General features: G+C 34.4%; 2 protein-coding genes across 2 annotated transcripts in view; one reads left to right on the top strand and one right to left on the bottom strand.

The window, feature by feature from the left end:
• MCM3AP (minichromosome maintenance complex component 3 associated protein) overlaps positions 1 to 10,374 on the bottom strand; it is an 82,386-nt gene extending 72,012 nt beyond the window's left edge. The window contains exons 1-5 of the mRNA XM_070933153.1: positions 10,322 to 10,374; positions 5,327 to 6,556; positions 4,932 to 5,152; positions 3,410 to 3,488; positions 825 to 972 (exon numbers count right to left, since the gene is read on the bottom strand). Coding sequence (XP_070789254.1) covers positions 825 to 972; positions 3,410 to 3,488; positions 4,932 to 5,152; positions 5,327 to 6,556; positions 10,322 to 10,355 — 1,712 coding nt within the window. The 5' untranslated portion in view covers positions 10,356 to 10,374. The remainder of the gene's footprint in view (positions 1 to 824; positions 973 to 3,409; positions 3,489 to 4,931; positions 5,153 to 5,326; positions 6,557 to 10,321) is intronic.
• A 1,415-nt stretch (positions 10,375 to 11,789) lies between these two features.
• On the top strand, positions 11,790 to 18,119 carry YBEY (ybeY metalloendoribonuclease). The gene is made up of 5 exons (XM_070956752.1): positions 11,790 to 12,005; positions 12,902 to 13,141; positions 14,563 to 14,694; positions 17,701 to 17,769; positions 17,986 to 18,119. The coding sequence occupies exons 2-5, from the start codon at positions 12,932 to 12,934 to the stop codon at positions 18,070 to 18,072; spliced, it is 498 nt and encodes a 165-aa protein (XP_070812853.1). The 5' UTR covers positions 11,790 to 12,005; positions 12,902 to 12,931; the 3' UTR covers positions 18,073 to 18,119.
• The last annotated feature ends 485 nt before the right edge of the window (positions 18,120 to 18,604 follow it).

Genomic DNA, 18,604 nt, shown 5'->3' with positions numbered 1-18,604 from the left:
CCCTGAGTCTTCGGAGAGGGGCAGAATACAAATTGAGTTAGAATTAATAATATTTCACTGAGTAATATATGTGCTTGCTTTGATCTAGATGTAGGGATTACCTGAGAGTGTACTGGCTACCAACTAACAGAAAATTACTCACATGGGGAATGGGGAAAACTGCTATAACCTCTTAATACATAATGATGGAAGCTGGTGAAGTAGGAATCTCCAATTCTAAAGGGAAGGGGATAAAGCTGTATTATAAATGAGGGACAGTTCACAGAAAGATACTATCCAAATAATATGGAGATTCTCAAACTGGGAAAATATGCTTAGTGAAATAGAATGACAATCTTACCTAGCACAGGACAATTTCTTAAATTATATATCTATTTTTTTAGAAGTGATTAACCAATTTATGTCTTCTTCATCACTAGAACAGCAAGAAATATCTTCTCTGTATATTTGACTGAATAATTATAATGGCAACTGCCTTAGAAGCTGTAATTGTAAACATTTTCTTAAATATAATTATCCAAATGTTTGAGAATATATTGTAATGGAAATGAAACAAAAATTGGTTTCTTTCACAATTAGATCAGCATTAACCTTCCTAGTTTTCAACTGACCACAAATATCTTATCATAAAACAATCCATCTCAGTGGCAGTTCTATTCAACACTATCAAGCCTACAGCAAGCTCAAAATGAATATGAAAAATATATAAAGGTATAATACTGTCCACAGAACTACCCTTCCAAATGTTAAGTTATAACATAATTTACTAAATATATAAAGTGTATAGTAATTTTATTTCACAAAGACTATTGTGAAATGCATACCTCTTGTTTGACAGATTCCCACTTCCAGTGGGACGGATTAAGGATTTAGAATGTATAGAAGGCTGATGACTCAGTTGTTCATTGCTTTGCCTCCCATCACTTTCATCTAGCTTCTCCTCCTTAGGTGAATAGTCTTTCTTATTAGGACCTTTCCACATTGAGAACACAAAAAAATTAACATATTTTACTACTTAACACTACAATTAATAAATGTACAGGAATTCAATATGTTTAAATATCTCACAGAATCTATCCCATAATGATAGAAATAAATATATAAAAGCAGACATACGAAGATGAAAAAAGATGGTATGTTCCCTTTTTTTCTCTTTACTACAGACACATTTCAATGGATTCACTGGACAATGAAAATTTTGCTTTCTGAACACTTGGGTGTATCATATAGATTTTTGACTGCTAGTCATGAAAATAACCTGTAATTTAACCTATTATATACCATTGCATAGAAATCTTCTGTTTTTACCCATAGTAATGTATACCCTTCATTACCTGTGAGTTATGTTCATATATAAAAGAAACATAACAGAAACATGGAATAGTATAACTGGCATATCTGTGGAGATCCAAAAGTAGTGGCTCTGCTGTTTGGAAAGCAGTTCAGATATACCAAATGCTATTGTTACATATGCAAATGGTATAGTGTTGCAAGAGTGTCACATTACATTAAAAAGAAATGGCCACTCCAAAAGAATTTGGTTCCAGGACAGAAAAATGTGGCACATGAACCACTTGTTGACCCAACAAAGATATTTTTGCCTCCACTTCACATAAAACTCTAACTGATGAAAAATTTTGTGAAAACAATAAACAAGAACAGTGAAGGTTTTTGTTACTTGAGACATGTTTGATGAATAACTGATGCCAAGATTAAGAAAGGCATTCTGCTGGTCCACAGATCAAATATATTATCTGTGACAAAGTGGTTTGAAGATCTGTTAGTGGGGGTGGGGGGGTGTATCAAAGAAAATTGCCTGAGAAGTATTTAAGGATGTCGTTGAGAATTTTTTTAGTAAACTACAGAGCACCAAACTACATTCAGCTGGTCAACAAACTTCTTATAGCATACAAAACCATGAAGTGCAACATATCACTGAAGATTCATTTTCTACATTCACACTTGGACTTCTTTCCCGAAAATCTAGTCAGTGATGAACATGCTGAAAGATTTCACCAGGACACTGACACAATGGAAAATCAGTGCCAGGCCAACTGGAATCCATTAATGCTGGCTAATTATTGTTGGACACTGCAGCTAAATGTATCAAAAATCAGGCTGCTCAAACAAAGCCCCATCCACGGGATGCAGACAGCAAGCAAAACCACATCCTCTCTAGTCCACGAAAAAACCTCTCTCCCAGGAATTGGTCCCTGGCGCTCAAAAGGTTGGGGGCCACTGCATTATGTGATTAAATACATTATAGCCATTAAAAGTTAATTTCATATTTGTCAAGATATCTATGTACACTGTTATTCTAAAATTTTATTTCTGTTCAGTTTGAAGGACTTTATCATATCACCAAAAGTTTTTCAGGAAGCCAAACTTTTGGGGGAGAAAATGTTGTCCAGTGTTACTGATACACTGAATTTATTTTGGAAACATTATGAAACATAATTTAAAAAATGAAACATATTAGAATTGATTTAAAATGTAAACATATGCAGACATTGTTAAGGTAAGTTAGGCAATAGTACAGAATGATAACCATTGCTTTAAATATTACTTCTAGTTTAAGTGGGGAATTTTGTACTTGATTTACTTGTTCTAGCTTTATCCTTCTTTTTAAGACATTGTTTCCCAAAGAGTCTCATAATTAAAACAGAAAAAGGCTCTCTGATCTCTTAATGCTGTGCTTTATAATTGTTCATCCTGCCTATCTAAAAAATAAGATAGTTTTGAGAATAAAGAAAAAGTCAACATTGCAGATGGGTTTGACTTCTACCATGTTCTATCTAGTGCTGCACTCTTAAGGACTGAGGCCAGTAAACCTACCAGTGTTCTTTTTTTGGTTCTCTTATTTTAATTTGTATGTTTTAAAATATGCTCATTTTGCTATAATCCCTTCCATTTTCCTCTCAACCTCTCCTACTTACTCACTTCTTTTAACCCCAGCATTTTTCTGGAGTGCAACTTTAATGCATAGCACAAAGATAATATACCTGTCAGACATTTCTCATCTTTATAAAGAATAATATTAGATTCCCCACCCCCACTCCTGAATATTCCTTCTCCTGGCCTAAAAAAAAAAGAGTTCAGAAACACTAACCTTCAGTTCTGACTTAGTACAACCAATTTAAATAAATCATTTTAATAAACCACCATTGGTTAAAATTAACCATTGCTTCTTAGTTTCAAATGACACAAGTAATGATTAATCAAAGGCTGAATTGAAAACTTTTCATACAGGAAGAAATTATGTGGGAAAGCTAAGGAGGTAACATGCTTATGCATGTCTCACTAAGCCACAGATTCTAATAACAGATTCAAACATTGCCAATAGTCTCTATGAAACAAAAAAAATATTTATAATATTATAATATCTGATATTTAAAACAAAATAGCTTACTTGGTTTCTTTTTATGCCAATTCGTCACTATATCTTTGTGTAAGTCTTTTACTTTCTTTCTAGCCAAAACAGCAGATGCCTAGAGGGGGAAAAGGTTAGTTAGAAACAGTGTGGCATATAAAATGTTATATAACATTATTTAATGACAGCATCTGTTTATTATATAAGGAAAACTTTTAATAATTATTCTCTTTATGGGAAACAGGATGACATTTCTTGTGAAAGCAAACACTCCAATATAACACTAGAGACAGGATTTACATGAAATGTCCATCTTCTCTAATAAGATGGAGTTACAACTTGAGATAAGTTGCATATACCTATTCAGGCACAAAATAAATTATTAGAATAGGGAAATCAAAACGTAAAGTAGTGAAAAATCGCAACTGAGAATAACTCTCATCTGACATTACATGAACTTTCTTTCCCATAATTTGGAGGCTGAATATATAACGTGGAATAAGCCCAATACAGGAATCTAAAACAATACAAAGATGATTTTCTTGAATTTTAAGTGAAATCTGATCTGAGGAAAATGACAAGAGCAAAAAAATAAATTGTGCATCAAGTTTCTCATTCAGTGAAATGTGAAAGATAACCAGGCTTGACAAGATCCTGGAACATTTTGCTTTATCATAAAATGCTCTTGCGCTCTTCCCGCCCTATACAAAAAGACACACACAAACCACACACTAGTCACAAACAAGTGCAATAATGGCAAATAATTTAAATATTTTAGAAAAGATCCACTGATATTTGTTTGTCAAAGTGTAAGAACTGAGAAGGGATACCCTTTACTAGAAGATTTCATATATCTTCTGCCATCAGAAGCCACTGGGAAAAGTCATCTTCTTTAGAGATTTTTGTTCATTCTCCCCCAGAATTCACAGTGCTGAAAATTATATTTGCCTATCTGTCCCATATTCATTAAGTATATGAATGTCTGGAGTACAATGAAAAAAATTTATCTTTAGTAAAAATTATTATAGCATCTAATTAGCACATGTGCAGCCTAAATCTTGTATCAAATCACTCTCTCTCATTCACTAAATGAGAAAATTGGTCCATCAAGAGGGCAAATATCTATCTGATATGCTAATGATTTTTCTGTCTCAATTTTCTACAATAATTTACTTTTTCCAGGAATTTCCTATTTAAAAAGATGCAATTTCTACTATTAAGAAAATGTCAACATGCAGATTTGGTATCATCAATTAGAAAGTTTTATGCCACAGTTAACTATTTGAAAAAAAATGTTTTTAGAAGGCTAAGTAAAATAATTATTTTATATCACCATTTCCATAATACATGTATTATAAACTGCAGCTCAGAATGGCCACTGATATCCCAATAATTTTAATGACATTTGTGATTAATTGCAACTTAAATAGTGTAGCCAACATTAAATTGCAAAATATCATCGTAGCCAACCAACTTTAGAAGCATATGGACTAAGTTTTCCAGTAGTTAGTCTAATATATACCACCTATAACTATTAATCTTCTGATATTTTAAAACTCACATGATCAAAACAGCGTATAATGGCTAACTTTTTGTTGCGGTTGGTACGGATTTGTTGGATTTTAATAAACTTCTCAAAGTGTTTGTGAAGAACATTTCTGTCATTTAGATGATCAGGAATATTTTTACACTGGATAGCTGTCAGTTCACTTGGTGAGCATCCAAGGCTTTCTATGCTCCCAGTGCTCCGATTTCGACGCAAAGGGTTTGAGGCAGCAGAATCTGGAAGTAATCAAATAGTGATTAAAAATAAACATGTATATTTCAAAGTCACATCTATCTATCAAGTAAAATACGAAATGTTCTACTTATAAGCATACCGCCACTTACAATATAATTTAATTGCAACAATTTCCACTTTCATTTGATAAATTCTTGTTAAGCTCTGCTACCCACCATGTTTCAATTTTCCCTTTTCTTCTTTTCTTAGTGTCGAAATTGGTTTAGCCATTGCGAAGCCAGACTGACTTCCCCCTGCCACACTTGTTGCTATCATTTCTCCAGATTCAATGGGAACACGCTCAATTTTGGATTCCTTTTTGTTGCTTTTCAGAACATCTTGTAATACTCTACTAAATAGACCTTGTGTAGGTGGACGATTCAGTCTAACAGGACGCTTATTAGAAGCATGATCATTCCTCGATGAAGGTTCTAGTTCATCAGTGTCATAATCATGATGTCTTGGGGAATGCTCTTGTTCTTCTTTCCTTTTCATTCCCTTCCCAAGAGTGGGAAGTGGCTCACTTGGAATGAACAAATCGTCATGTTCCATTTTGTTAGTTTTGTTAATTTGGAAAGTATCTCTCAAAGGCAAAGATGAGGTTGAAAAAGAAGAAAAACTACTACCAGGACTTGTAAAGAGAGGCATGGGTCTCTTTTTATCATCTGCTAGAGGCTTACTTGGTAAAGAAGTATTGAAAGAAACTGCTGAAGTACTGCTACTACTGACTGGTTTGGAAAAACTGAAACCAGTATTACTTGAATTGCTGCTTTCTTGAGAAATGACAAAAGGGGTTAATTTTCCAGGTCCTGCACCACTTGGAAAAGAAAATGTAAAAGAAGAAGCAGCAGCAGAAGTTGGTATTTTCTCTTGTTCTGAATTAGTCCCAAAGATAGGTTTGAACACTGCATTTTCAGGATTTTTGAAACTGAAATCTGATCTCACAAAACCACCACCTGAAGCTTCTCCAAGCACAGTTCCAAAAGCAGAAGTACTCTGAGAATTGCCAAGATTTGTGGGTGGTCTGAAACTAAATCCAGATTTGCTGGGAACAGAAGCAGTCATTGGTGCAGAAGTCACAAATGTTGTTGTTTGTCCAAGAGAATAAGATTGTGTAAACCCTGGAAGTTGCCCAAATCCCAAGCCTTGCCCTGAAGAATTATGCAGTCCTGAAGGAATAGTAAAGTCAGTAAATCCTGGATTCTTTACTCCTCCACTGTTCAATCCAAAGAGAGAGCCCTGACTGAACTGGAATGGTGGTTGACTTGAAAACATTCCAGTTGACACACCAGGTGATGCTTGAAAAACTCCTGAAGGCTGTCCACTGAAAGGAGTATTTGGATTCATTTTTGGTTGTGTTAATATATATCTTTTGTCTAGATTCCTTTGGCTTTCATCTTTTAGTCCTGGAATATACAATTTAAGTCATAAAATTAATAAACAAAAACAATCCTTTTAAGCTGATTTTTTTTTTAAAAAAGAAACACAGTACTGTACTTTTAATTTATTTATTCCATTTCTATCTTACTGTAATCCAAAGCAACTCTTGCCTTGGTTTGCAGTGTTATTCTCCAACAAGACATATTCCAATTTAAGAACTGAATTGTGCTATCTAGGATGTACCTCAAATGCACCTGATCTGCATCGAAGATACAAATGCAACATAGCCATTTCATTAAAATGAGTCTTGATTTATAAAGCCTTTCACAAACTATACAACTCACTAGAAAACACTGAGCACATCACTATGAGTTCTCTCACCGTTAAACTTAATTTGAAACTAAACTACGATTTTAAATACAGGTATCTTGCCATAAATTACTTGTGGAATGACAACTCTTATTATTCTGGATACAGGCCCAAATAATAGTCATTTAAAGTAATGGTTTAAAAATCTAGTTACAAAAAAAGAAAAGTGCTAATCAAATCTACACAAATATATATGGTTTTATTCTCATAGAAAATACATCTTCAGTACATATGCAAATACTAGGACTGAGTTATGATACAATGATAACTAAATCTATTTAAGTTAGTCCTTTGGCCTTCCATCCTCTTCTGGAATAACTTATTGAGAAATGACAAAAATACTTTTTAAAGTATTGTTACCTAATATGAAAAATGAATCAGATGGACGAAATAGGACACTGACCCAAAAAGGAGATATGCTAGGTTTCTATTTAAAAATAGCTTAAGGTAAGTAAATGTGTATATGAACTAAACTGCTTGAAATTAAAATGAAAGCTCACGTAGTTGACAGGTATTTCAATTCCTTATACTTATACTATATAAGTAACACAGAGTTGTATATATGTCAATCCACAATTTAATGGGTATGGGAGAAAGAGGCATCCATTAAATAAGTTATCAAATTCAAATGAAATTTGGACTTCCGGTTGACATCGCAGCAGGACCGGTCTGGAAAATAGAGGGCTCTGATTGGGGTTTTAAAAGAAATTCCTGAGCTTGGACTAGCAGCTATCTGGCATTTGGAGGGGGGAAAAAACACACACATGGAAAAAAGAAAAAGCAGGGACTGTAATACAAAAAGCCTAAGAAGAAGTTTTAGATCTGGAAAACTGGGAAAAGTAAAATACTTTAAAAGGGAAATAAGTGATTTTCAGAAGAAAACAACAACTTATATGAGGATTTTAAAGATTTCTGGATATTTTGATAATTAATCGGACTTAATAGACTATTTTGTAACAGAATAGAAACGGAGAGTGCCATCTGCTGGAGGAAAGAAAAAGTACTGTAATACTTTATTTAAATAGACAAAACAGAAGAAATACCAGCTGAAACTCGACCTTGATTATACAGAAGATAATCTGGACACTGTAAGAACATTTAGGAGTGATTGTGTTTTACATCTGAGATTTTGTTTCATTACCCTTCTCTCATGGAAGATAGCTTTCTAATTGGATTTGACTGTTGCTGAACTTGGACAATTAATAATTGAGGAGATCCTTTTAAATTTGAAGAACAAAGGAATAATAAAAGAAGAAGAAGAGATATAAGAAAATTAAATACACTTTAAATTTTGACTAATTGCGAAGAGAAACAATTGGGGAGGTTTTAACAATATTTTAAATTGCTATAAAATGGAGTTGCAGATATATGAAGAACTAATTTTGATGTTTAAATTTATGCATGAATCTGTATTAGGCAAAAAAGAAACAAAGAATTCAATGAAAGATATAGAAAAAGAAAGTGAAGAGGAGTTTGAAGAGAGAATTGTAAATGAGAAGCAAGACGTTAACAATGTTGAAGAGAAAATATTAAAAAATAAAAATCAGATAGACAATATTATAGAAATTTTTCGGAATATAAAAAGAGTAGAGAGGAAAGGGGGAAAACTCCCCCTAAAAAAGAAGCTGTTAAAAAGTAAAAAGGGAAATATCTGGGGGAAGCAAGGGAAAGCCTCGGTGAGGGTTGTACAAAAACTACAACAAAAAAAGATAAAAGGAATCTAGAAGATGAAATGTAACATACATAAAAAGAAAAAAAAGAGAATTGAGAAGTTAAAGTGAGATAAAGGGTCGAGCAAAAAACTATTAGAAAATGGGAAAAGATTAAGAGATGATGGTTAAAGATGAATGATGATGAGATAGATATTAGTAAATATATATAATAAGGTAGATTAATGATTGGGAATGGGAAAGTAGACAACAATAGTGATTTTGATAGTCTTGAATTTAAATTATTATTGTATTGGTAAGAGAGAAGAATTATAGGACACGTGAAGTTATTTAGGTGAAATCATTGAACATAAAATGATAAAAAAGTATGTAAAGAGAATAATAAGGCAGAAGCTGAAATAATAAGATAGGGTGAAAATGAATATAAATGATTATATCAAAGAGATGAGTGAATAGAATTTGTTTATATTAAATCTCAGCAGATAGAAATGTGAAAATGAGTAATTTGATAACATTAATAATTTTGATAACAATATAAATTAAGATATTTAAAATGTCAATTGTAAAAATAACAATGTTAAAATCATGTAAGTGATTACTATTATAATGAAGAATGAATAGAACTTGTTTGTGATAAATATCAGTAGATGGAAATGTGAAAATAAGTACTTTAACAACATTACATTGATAACAATGTAAATTAAGATGAATAATTTAAATGCTAATAATTTGGAAAAAAGAATTAGAGACATACTTCTGGAAATGAAGAAAGATGGTAAATAACTGGAATAATTGAAACTGAGGAGAAACACAAGGCTTAAAATGATCTTATTTGTAAGCAAAATTGAAAATGATAAAGAATTATGGAAAGAAACTAGTATGGCAGATGTTGAAATAATAAGATATGGTGAAAAGATTAATGTATGATAATTATATAAAAGATTTTTAAAATTTTAAATATCTTTTAGTATTTATATATTCAATTTTAAATTGGTTTTAAAAGTTTGGGGTTTTAAATTTGTCGGGGCCAAAATTATTTAATTTGATTTTATTCTATTTTTTAAATTTTGTATTGTATGTGTTTTTATTGTTTGGCTGTGCACCGCCCTGAGTCCTTCGGGAGTAGGGCGGTATAGAAATCTAATAAAATGAAATGAAAAATGAAATGAAATATAAGAGAGATGAATATTGAAAAAAATGGGAAGATTAAAATACATTATAATTATGATTATGACTACATTATAAGATGTATAAGAGGTGACCCAGTCAATACTGTGTTCATAAAATATGTATGATGAAAGAAAAAAATTAATAAAACTTGTATTTTTTTAAAAAAAATCAAATGAAATTTTACCCATGCATATTTTGTGTTTTATCCATGTGTAGAATGGGATGGAAATAAGCATGCATATTTTATGTATTTTACAAACACAAAATGAGAATGAGATTTTATACATACTCAGAAGCATATGGCATATAGACAGATTTTGTCTATTGTTAAAACAGGGTCCATTAAGTCAAAATTTACAATAAATTATTTAATTGCAGAACATACAATCATGGGAATATCTGTTTAATCATACTTGAATGATACAGCTCATATAAATTTAACTATTCTATAACATCTCCTTAAATTAACCCCTCTCTCCCATAAAAGCTAATACCATATTTTTCAGGAAATAGTTAGGATTAAAAAAATAGGTTAAGAATAGAAGCATGGTAGAATAGTGTTGGAACTGATGGAAGATCTACCTGTTCCAGTACTGTTTCCACAATAACTAGTCATATGTCTATGGCAGCCAACAGGCAGATCACAAGGGCAGAAGTACTCTCCTGTTTTTGTTTTCCATCGTCTGACATTGAAAGACACCTGCGATACTGGTGATAATAACCATTATCAACATTAATTTTCAATGGAGTTTAAAAATAATTCAAATTCAGAGATATTTCAGAGATCACTTGTGGGAAAAATAAGCAGTTTATTGTACTGTATTTACTGACTTATATATCACCATCATGTCAGAAAGACTCAAGGCAACTTATATTTTAAAACTCACTAAACCATGGGGAGATACATAAAAACTCATTTCTGCCATCCCTCATCAATCATCCCTAATTAAGATCACAACACTATCTTGGGCCATGGGCTTTCTGAAAAGCCACATTTTCTATTCCTTTCTAAAGCAGAGCAGGGTTAGGGCTGAACAGGCCTTTGGGAGAATGGTAACCCAAAAATGATGACAGAGAGGCTCACAAAATACCATTGTTTATGCCAATGTTTCACAGCTATCAGCCTTGCGAGGTCGTCCAGACAGGAATCACACCCAGAAGAATACAGGGGAATCCAACAATTCCCCTGGCTGTAGCTCTTCTCCATATCTCCCATGGTCATTCTCACACACGATTACATACAACATACAACTCTTAACTTCCGAAATTTCCCAGCCAGTGGAAGGTGAGAGCCACTGGCTTAAGTGATGGGACTGGAGCTTGCTCAACCTGCCAGATCTGTAGGATGGGCAGAGGAGAAAAGTGGTCCCATTGCTACTGCAGCCCTGAGCCACGTAGGGCTTTATGGATGAGAACCCAACACCTGAAACTGCAATTTAAACTCTATACACTTGATACTGCGTAAAACTGAACTTCTTTTAATGTGCTCTGAATCTTCCGCCAGCTCCACTGGATAACGCTGGATGTTAGCACTCATAAAAAAAAATAGAACGGAGAATTTCTACGCACGTTAGCCGAAGTTGTAATCTATCCCAACCGTGGAAGTGCTCCCCTCTCTTGATCACTCTGCCTGCCTTCTGCCGTCTCAGCAACACCCACCGTGAGTACAAAGCAAGTGGGACACCATTACTTCCCCTCATCAGCCCGTAAACCTCCGAGATGAGATTTAACTTTGGCCTCCTAGTTTCTATCTGCGCTGGCCGGGCCCAATTATGAGGAAAAAGGGGGTAGGGAGAGAGCGAGCGAGAGAAAAGATACCACAGAGGACACTTCTCCTACAAAACTAAACCGTGAATCCCGAATTACCTCTCTCTGTCGCATAAACAAACCGCCATTGACCCCGAAGAGGCGGAGAAGTTCAGCTCCACCTACGGAAGAAGGGACTCCGCGCACCTCCCCGCCGTCTCCCGCGCAGTACGGAAGTGACGCAACGCAGCGGACAGAGCGTCGCGTGCTCTTGAAGGAGCCCCGCCCCCGCCCCCACCCAAGAATAGGATGGCAGAGCTTCTGCCGATAGCTTAGGACTCCGAAAACGAAGAGTCCTGAGAACATACCAGTTTAAAATTTTAAGAGTTTCTTTTAACGGAGCTTCGTCTCTCTTTTATATATATATATATATATATGTTTATAAAATGTGTGCCTGGAGGTAGTTTATATTACAGAGTGAATAGGGAAGTGATTAGCACGGACGAGTTTTGCGGCAAAGGTATATTCCACGAAAATTTTGAATGTTTTACTCTGGATTAGAGCAGGGTTTCACTACCTTGACAACTTTAAAATGGGTGGACTTTAGCGCCCAGAATTCACACACACACACACACACATACTGCGACCACCTATCTTAAAGCTGCCAAGATTGAGAAAGCCTGGGTTAGGGCATTCACAACCACTTTCTAAATTATAACGCCCCCTCACAATTTACAATAACGTGTTCATAGAAGGTAGTAGAGGGAAATGTTTCTCAACATTAAGTAACATTTCAAAAAGGGGTGGGTGGCTGGGAACTCCTGTATTGTTTTCACCTCTGCTTTTTTGGTGAAAGAGCAGGGCTCAGGCACAGCAGTCATAACTGGGTCTTCGGAGAGGGGCGGCTGATAAATTGAATAAATTGAATTGAATTGAATAACACTTGGGTGTTAACTCTTGCCTATAGACTCAGAAAAGCTGGGGCGTCACCACTGCACTGAAGCATCACCACTGCACCGTAATACTTTTTTATGCCTTGATCTTAGCATTCTGTCATTTCAGATGCTATCTTCAATTGAAAACAGATCTGAAAAGGGCTCTCGGGGCACTGAACTCTAGTGAAGAAGCAGTAACCCTACAATTGCATTGTTTAGCTTGATGAGTGCTTTTGCTGTTAGTATATCAGGCTTCACCTTACAGTCAGTTGGGCCATTTCTTTTTTAAATCAGATTTCATCTTCCATTCTTTTACTTTGCAAAAACTCTAGGGAGTGCCTTTTTTATCTTGGAAAACCTGGCAACTCCAAATAAAATAAAAATTCTACAATTCTTTTGTTATCCAAAGTACTGCAATACTACTCATTTTAAGTTGTTCCACCTGCTAGTAATTGGTGTCTAATCATAGTCTACTTTGCAGGACTGTGTAAAGTTCTTCAATTTTTATGAGATGAGCCTGATCATACGTAATTTGCAGAGAGCTATTCCAATCAGGAGAGTCCCACTTCGCAAGAATATAGAACAACTCCGTTCTATTTTGGGTGTGCAAAAGTTTGACCTTGGTGTAATTTGTGTTAGTAATATGTACATGCAGCAACTCAACAGAACTTACAGACAGAAGAATATCCCTACTGATGTGTTATCTTTTCCTTTTCATGAGGTATGTGTTTGCTCATTTATTCCTTTAGAGCTTGGCAGTAATTTTATCAAAAATCAGGTATTAATACATAGAACGGTATCATGTTTATATAGGAGGACAACGGAAAAGTCAGACAAATTAGGAATGATTCAGGCCCTACCCAGAAATCTTAATGGGAGAGGAAAGGACAATTACTGTGGCACATCAAAAATGAAGGCCCTGAAAAACAGCAGGGCTCATTATGTAAGGGTAATGCATCAATATCCATAATAGTGGATATTGCAGAATGTGTGAATAAATGGATACCTAAAAGATTACTTATTTTTCAAGCTCTATTTTATAACTATTGTAATTAATATGTATGAGAAGAAAGTAAATGTAAATTTTAAAGATAACATTAATATTACCTTACTATTTTGATGTTTTATCCTGTTTTACTGTTCTTCTATCTGAGTCAGCACTATTTATTTATTTATTTATTTATTTATTTATTATTTACATTTTTATACCGCCCTTCTCCCGAGGGACTCAGGGCGGTGCACAGCCATACTAAAACATGTGGATCTATAAAATTTAAAAAACAGTTAAAAACATATTAAATAATTTGGCCCTATATTAAAAACTAAAACACCCATTAAAATCCATTCTTAAGCCAGCCCAGCCTGTTGAAACAGTAGAGTCTTAAGGGCACGGCGAAAGGTACGTAGGTCAGGGATCATACGAATCTCCGGGGGCAGTTCATTCCAGAGGGCAGGTGCCCCCACAGAGAAGGCTCTCCCCCTGCGGGTTGCCAGTCGACATTTTTGACCAACGGCACCCTGAGGAGTCCCTCTCTGTGGGAGCGTATTGGTTGCTGGGAGGCTATCGGTGGCAGAAGGCGAGATGGGCTACATATAAAGTTAATAAATGAATAAATGTTTTGTTTGTAGGTTTCTGTAGGGGGATAGAAGTACAACTGATCTTCCTATTATCTGCAATTTACTCCTAGAATTCTTGTCCTAAGCAAGTTTAGATGGAAATAAATCCCATTGAAAACTGTGAATTATCCTTCTGAGAGTATACCATTGAACTTACATATATTATTATTCCTAAGCAATCCTGATATATACCTAATACTAAGTCATAATGTAGTTTGCTTTGGCTTAGTGCGATATGGAAATTTGTTCCAAGAAGGAAGCCATAGCTCATAAATCATAATGCAGAAGTGTATACTTATTGAATAGGAAGCAACCAAGTAGAAGTTAGAACATGGGAGAAGGAGAACAAATTAAACTCATATCTCCCTGATTCAAGTATAGTAATGCTATGTCTTTTATTACCATAAAGTGTTTAGAAATATTGTATGGTCTGTTCTTAATACTCCTATTTCATTTTCTGCATGGCATTTATTTTATCAAATTGAGAACATGTATAAAACTGAATTTTCTTTGGGGATATCACAGAATCTGAAAGGTGGAGAATTACCCCAGCCCTGTATTCAAGATGACTACAATTTGGGAGACATTTTTCTAGGAGTAGAATATATCTATCAACAATGTAGACAGAACCATGATGATTATAATAGTATTTTTACGGTAAGTGTACGTTTATAAAAGTAGTATTTTTTATTTGAATAAGGTTCTGAAATGTTCAATCAAATAATTTATAAAAATGGAAATATTTTGATTGTTATTGTCTCCAGTTTGATTGTTAAAAACTTTTTGGTATCAGAAAATATGACATTAATGTCTCAATCCCACTGACAGAAATCTTACCGTTTCACATCTAGAATAACATACATGTACTATACAAATCCAAATGATCACTAGATGGCAGAAACAAGTTGTCTATATCCTTTTGCTGTCATCAACTCGTTGTCCAGATTTTGACAGCACAATTCTGGTAGCCCTTTTTTTGCAGTATTCTTCAAGTTAGCCCATAACATGTTTGCTCTCAAGAGTTTGTTTTTAGCTTTCTCATTTTTACTAGCATGTGTTTTATTGCAAGATTTTTTTTTCTTAAACAAGTCACTAGCTTTTTTTCCTTTCATAGTTAAGCTATTTAAATCATTATGCCAACTCAAAATATGAATAACTCATTGGTGAAAGCTTATGGTTACCGCTCTTTGTGCTTGTCAGTTGATTTTGCCAGTTCCAGGAATGTTGCCAGCTCCTCAGTTGAAAGATCCCCCCACAGCTGGTCACATGACTCAGTGGTGTTCCAAAAGTCATGCTTTCCCTCCTGTTTAATCTTGGTGAAATCTAACATTGTTTAAAAATGATGTGCTATGAGGGTCTATTGGTTAAGGCAGCAGGCTAGAAACAGGGAGACATTGTGTTCTAGTCCCACCTGAGGCATGAAAACAGTCTGGGTGACTTTGGACACTCATTCTCTCTACTTCACAGAGTTGTTGTGGGGAAAATAAGTGAAGGGAGGAGTATTAGATATGTTAGCCACCTTGAGTTATTTATGTAAAAAAAAATAATAATAAAGGCAGAATAAAAAATCTAATTTTTTTATTCAGACTCAGGGTGGCTTACAATGCGTTAAGCAATAGCCTTCATACTTTTGTATATTTATACAAAGTCAGTTTATTGCCCCCACAATCTGGGTCCTCATTTCACCTACCTTTGAAAGGATGGAAGGCTAAGTCAACCTTGAGCCTGGTGAGATTTGAACTTGCAGTAATTGCAAGCAGCAGATGTTAATAACAGTGCTTAGTCCACTGTACTACAGGCTCTTATAATATGGGAATAAAATGAGTTGACAAGCTGAGTTCTCTTGCGTGCTGGTAGAGGACGTGTCCAATGTCTGCCAGCTGTGCCCATTGAGGCAGAGGAGGGATGGGATCTTACCCTTTATGAAAAAAAAGTTTGCCGATCCCTTTAGTAGAATTGCTAGCAATACAAAATGCTGTTTAAATTGAATGGCATACTAGAATTCGGTTAAAAGTATTACAAGATACCAGAGAGAGAGGAGGAGCCGCCCTCCCAGATTGGGAGACCTACTATCAAGCAGCAGGATTAGTTTGGATAAAGGAGTGGATAGAATTGGAAAATAAAAGACTGCTAATACTAGAAGGACATGATTTAACTATAGGGTGGCATTCATATCTGGGGGGGGGGGAACAAAACACTTATGGATACTTTAGAAGAGACACAATTAGGAATTCATTACTAATAATTTGGAATAAAATTAAAAAACAACACTATATACAAATCCCGTCTTGGATCTCTCCAGAGGAAACTTTAACACACCCAAATTTAGTAGACTGGACAAAATTAATTAGATATAGAGACATAATAAACAAAAGGGGAATATTAAAAACCAGAAACGAATTGGAGCTGGACTTAGGAAGAGAAGTGCAATGGTGGACGTATCTACAGATAAGTTCAAAATATACAGAGGATATAAAAAAAGATCAGGTTCGACTAGAAGAAACAGAATTAGATAAAATCATATTAGGGAATGAACGAAAACTAATAAGTAGATTATACAAGTTTCTAATACGGTATAAAATGGAAGAGGAAACAGTGAAAGACATGATGATCAAATGGGCACAAAATGTTAACCATGTGATAGAATTAGAGAAGTGGGAGAAGATGTGGAAAACAAACATGAAACTGACAATTGCGATGGCATACAAGGAAAATCAGATGAAAATGTTTCATAGATGGCACCTTCCACCGGCCAGAATTGCAAAAATGTTCCCCACCAACTCCCCGAAATGTTGGAAATGCAAGACTGGCTATGGAACATGTGACCATCAATGGTGGACCTGCACGATGGCACAAAAATTTTGGAAGAAAATTAAAACCTGGATAGTAGAAATAATTCAGAATCCAATAGAGGGAAAACCGTAACAGTTTCTGTTAGGTATTTCGATAGAAAATTACACCAAAGAAATACAGTACCTTATATTGCATATATTGACAGCAGCACGTATTGTATACGTGCAATATTGGAAGAAAGAAACAGTACCAACGGAAGAGGATTTAATTAAAAAAATCCTGGAATGTGCAGAATTAGATAAATTAAAGAAATTAAGGGGAAAGAAGAATCAAAGTATTATAAGGTCTGGAGTAGATGGTATGAATGGTTGAAAAATAAGGAAATAAGTTAAATGTATGAAGAAAGGAGGGGGAAAATGTGTATGATCTTTTGTTAGTAAAGAAGAAATGATATAAAGTAAAAATGAACGTCAAATAAGTTAATACTTAAATATCTGTAAATATTGATGTATAGAAAGAATAGACCGCTGTATATAGCTGAAAAGAAAATGATATTATGTTTTTTGTTGTGTTACTTCTTGTTTGTACATGTTTGATTTTAATGTTTTAATGTGGTTAAAATAAAAAACTTTTTAAAAAATTAAAAAAAATTGAATGGCATACATTGGATACATTTGTTCACTCTACAAGTCTAACTTCTTTCCACTGACTAGGGAGAAATCACACTGAGGTTTTCACTGTATTCTCTATAAATGATGACTATTTCTATTATGATTTTAAATTATTGTGATGTGAGATTTCTCTAATATTCTACTTTACCTATCAATTACAAATATGTAAACCATTTAAAAGCTTTTTTCCCTTCAATAGGTGACAGTTGCTCATGGCATGTGCCACTTACTTGGTTATAAACATGATACAGAAACAGACTGGCAACAAGTAAGTATTCTAACTGATTTGATACAGTTCTAATTTTTCAGTTTTCTTTATTGTTCAAAAGCTTCCAAATGTAAGCTTATGTAAATGCATCCTAAGATTTTCTAATTTACTGTTCAGTACAAGTTTAAATTTCAAAATTCAAATCAAGTTTGTAAGATCAGACATTGTTGTATTATTTGAAAGGAAATGTATGCATTCATCATTGCTCTTTTTCAGATGTATGAAAAGGAAACACAGATTCTGCACGAGTTAAGCAAATTGACAGGCACAAACTTTGAACCTCTGTCAAAACACCATTTCTAAATGTTGTATTTATATGCTGTTTCATTAAAATAAATCTATTTTCTTAATTTTTCCTGCTTCCTTGGTCAGCAGAATACAATTACCCCGTGAACTAATTTTGCTAGAAATTATTTTATTTTATTCATTTATTTGTTTATTTTGTCAAGCATCTATAAGATTACTGATATAAGTATAAACATGATTATGAATACATGAAATGGATACGAATAAATGCGGACATTAGGACAGGGACGGTAGGCACGTTGGTGCGCTTATGCACGCCCCTTAAGACCTCTTAGGAATGGGGTGAGATCAACAGTAGACAGTCTACTGTTAAAGTTGTGAGGGGTTTGGGGATGAAACCACAGAGTCAGGTAAAGATTTCCAGGTATTGACCACACTGTTGCTGAAGTCGTATTTTTTGCAATCAAGTTTGGAGCGGTTTACCTTAAATTTGTATCTATTTTGTGCTGGTGTATTGTGATTGAAGCTGAAATAGTCATTGACAGGTAGGACATTGTAGCAGATAATTTTATGTATTATGCTTAGGTCA

Source organism: Pituophis catenifer, unplaced genomic scaffold (assembly GCF_029215685.1).
Source record: "Pituophis catenifer annectens isolate HBS135680 unplaced genomic scaffold, rPitCat1.0.hap2 SCAF_1, whole genome shotgun sequence".
Lineage (NCBI taxonomy): Eukaryota > Metazoa > Chordata > Lepidosauria > Squamata > Colubridae > Pituophis > Pituophis catenifer.
This window is presented reverse-complemented; position numbering and strand designations above follow the sequence as displayed.

Excerpts from the sequence above, each read along its gene's own strand:
- YBEY (XM_070956752.1), top strand. The coding sequence starts at position 12,932 with ATGAGCCTGATCATACGTAATTTGCAGAGAGCTATTCCAATCAGGAGA. Across the intron at positions 13,142-14,562 it reads TATCTTTTCCTTTTCATGAG|AATCTGAAAGGTGGAGAATT; the intron begins GTATGTGTTTGC and ends GGGATATCACAG. Across the intron at positions 17,770-17,985 it reads CAGAAACAGACTGGCAACAA|ATGTATGAAAAGGAAACACA; the intron begins GTAAGTATTCTA and ends GCTCTTTTTCAG.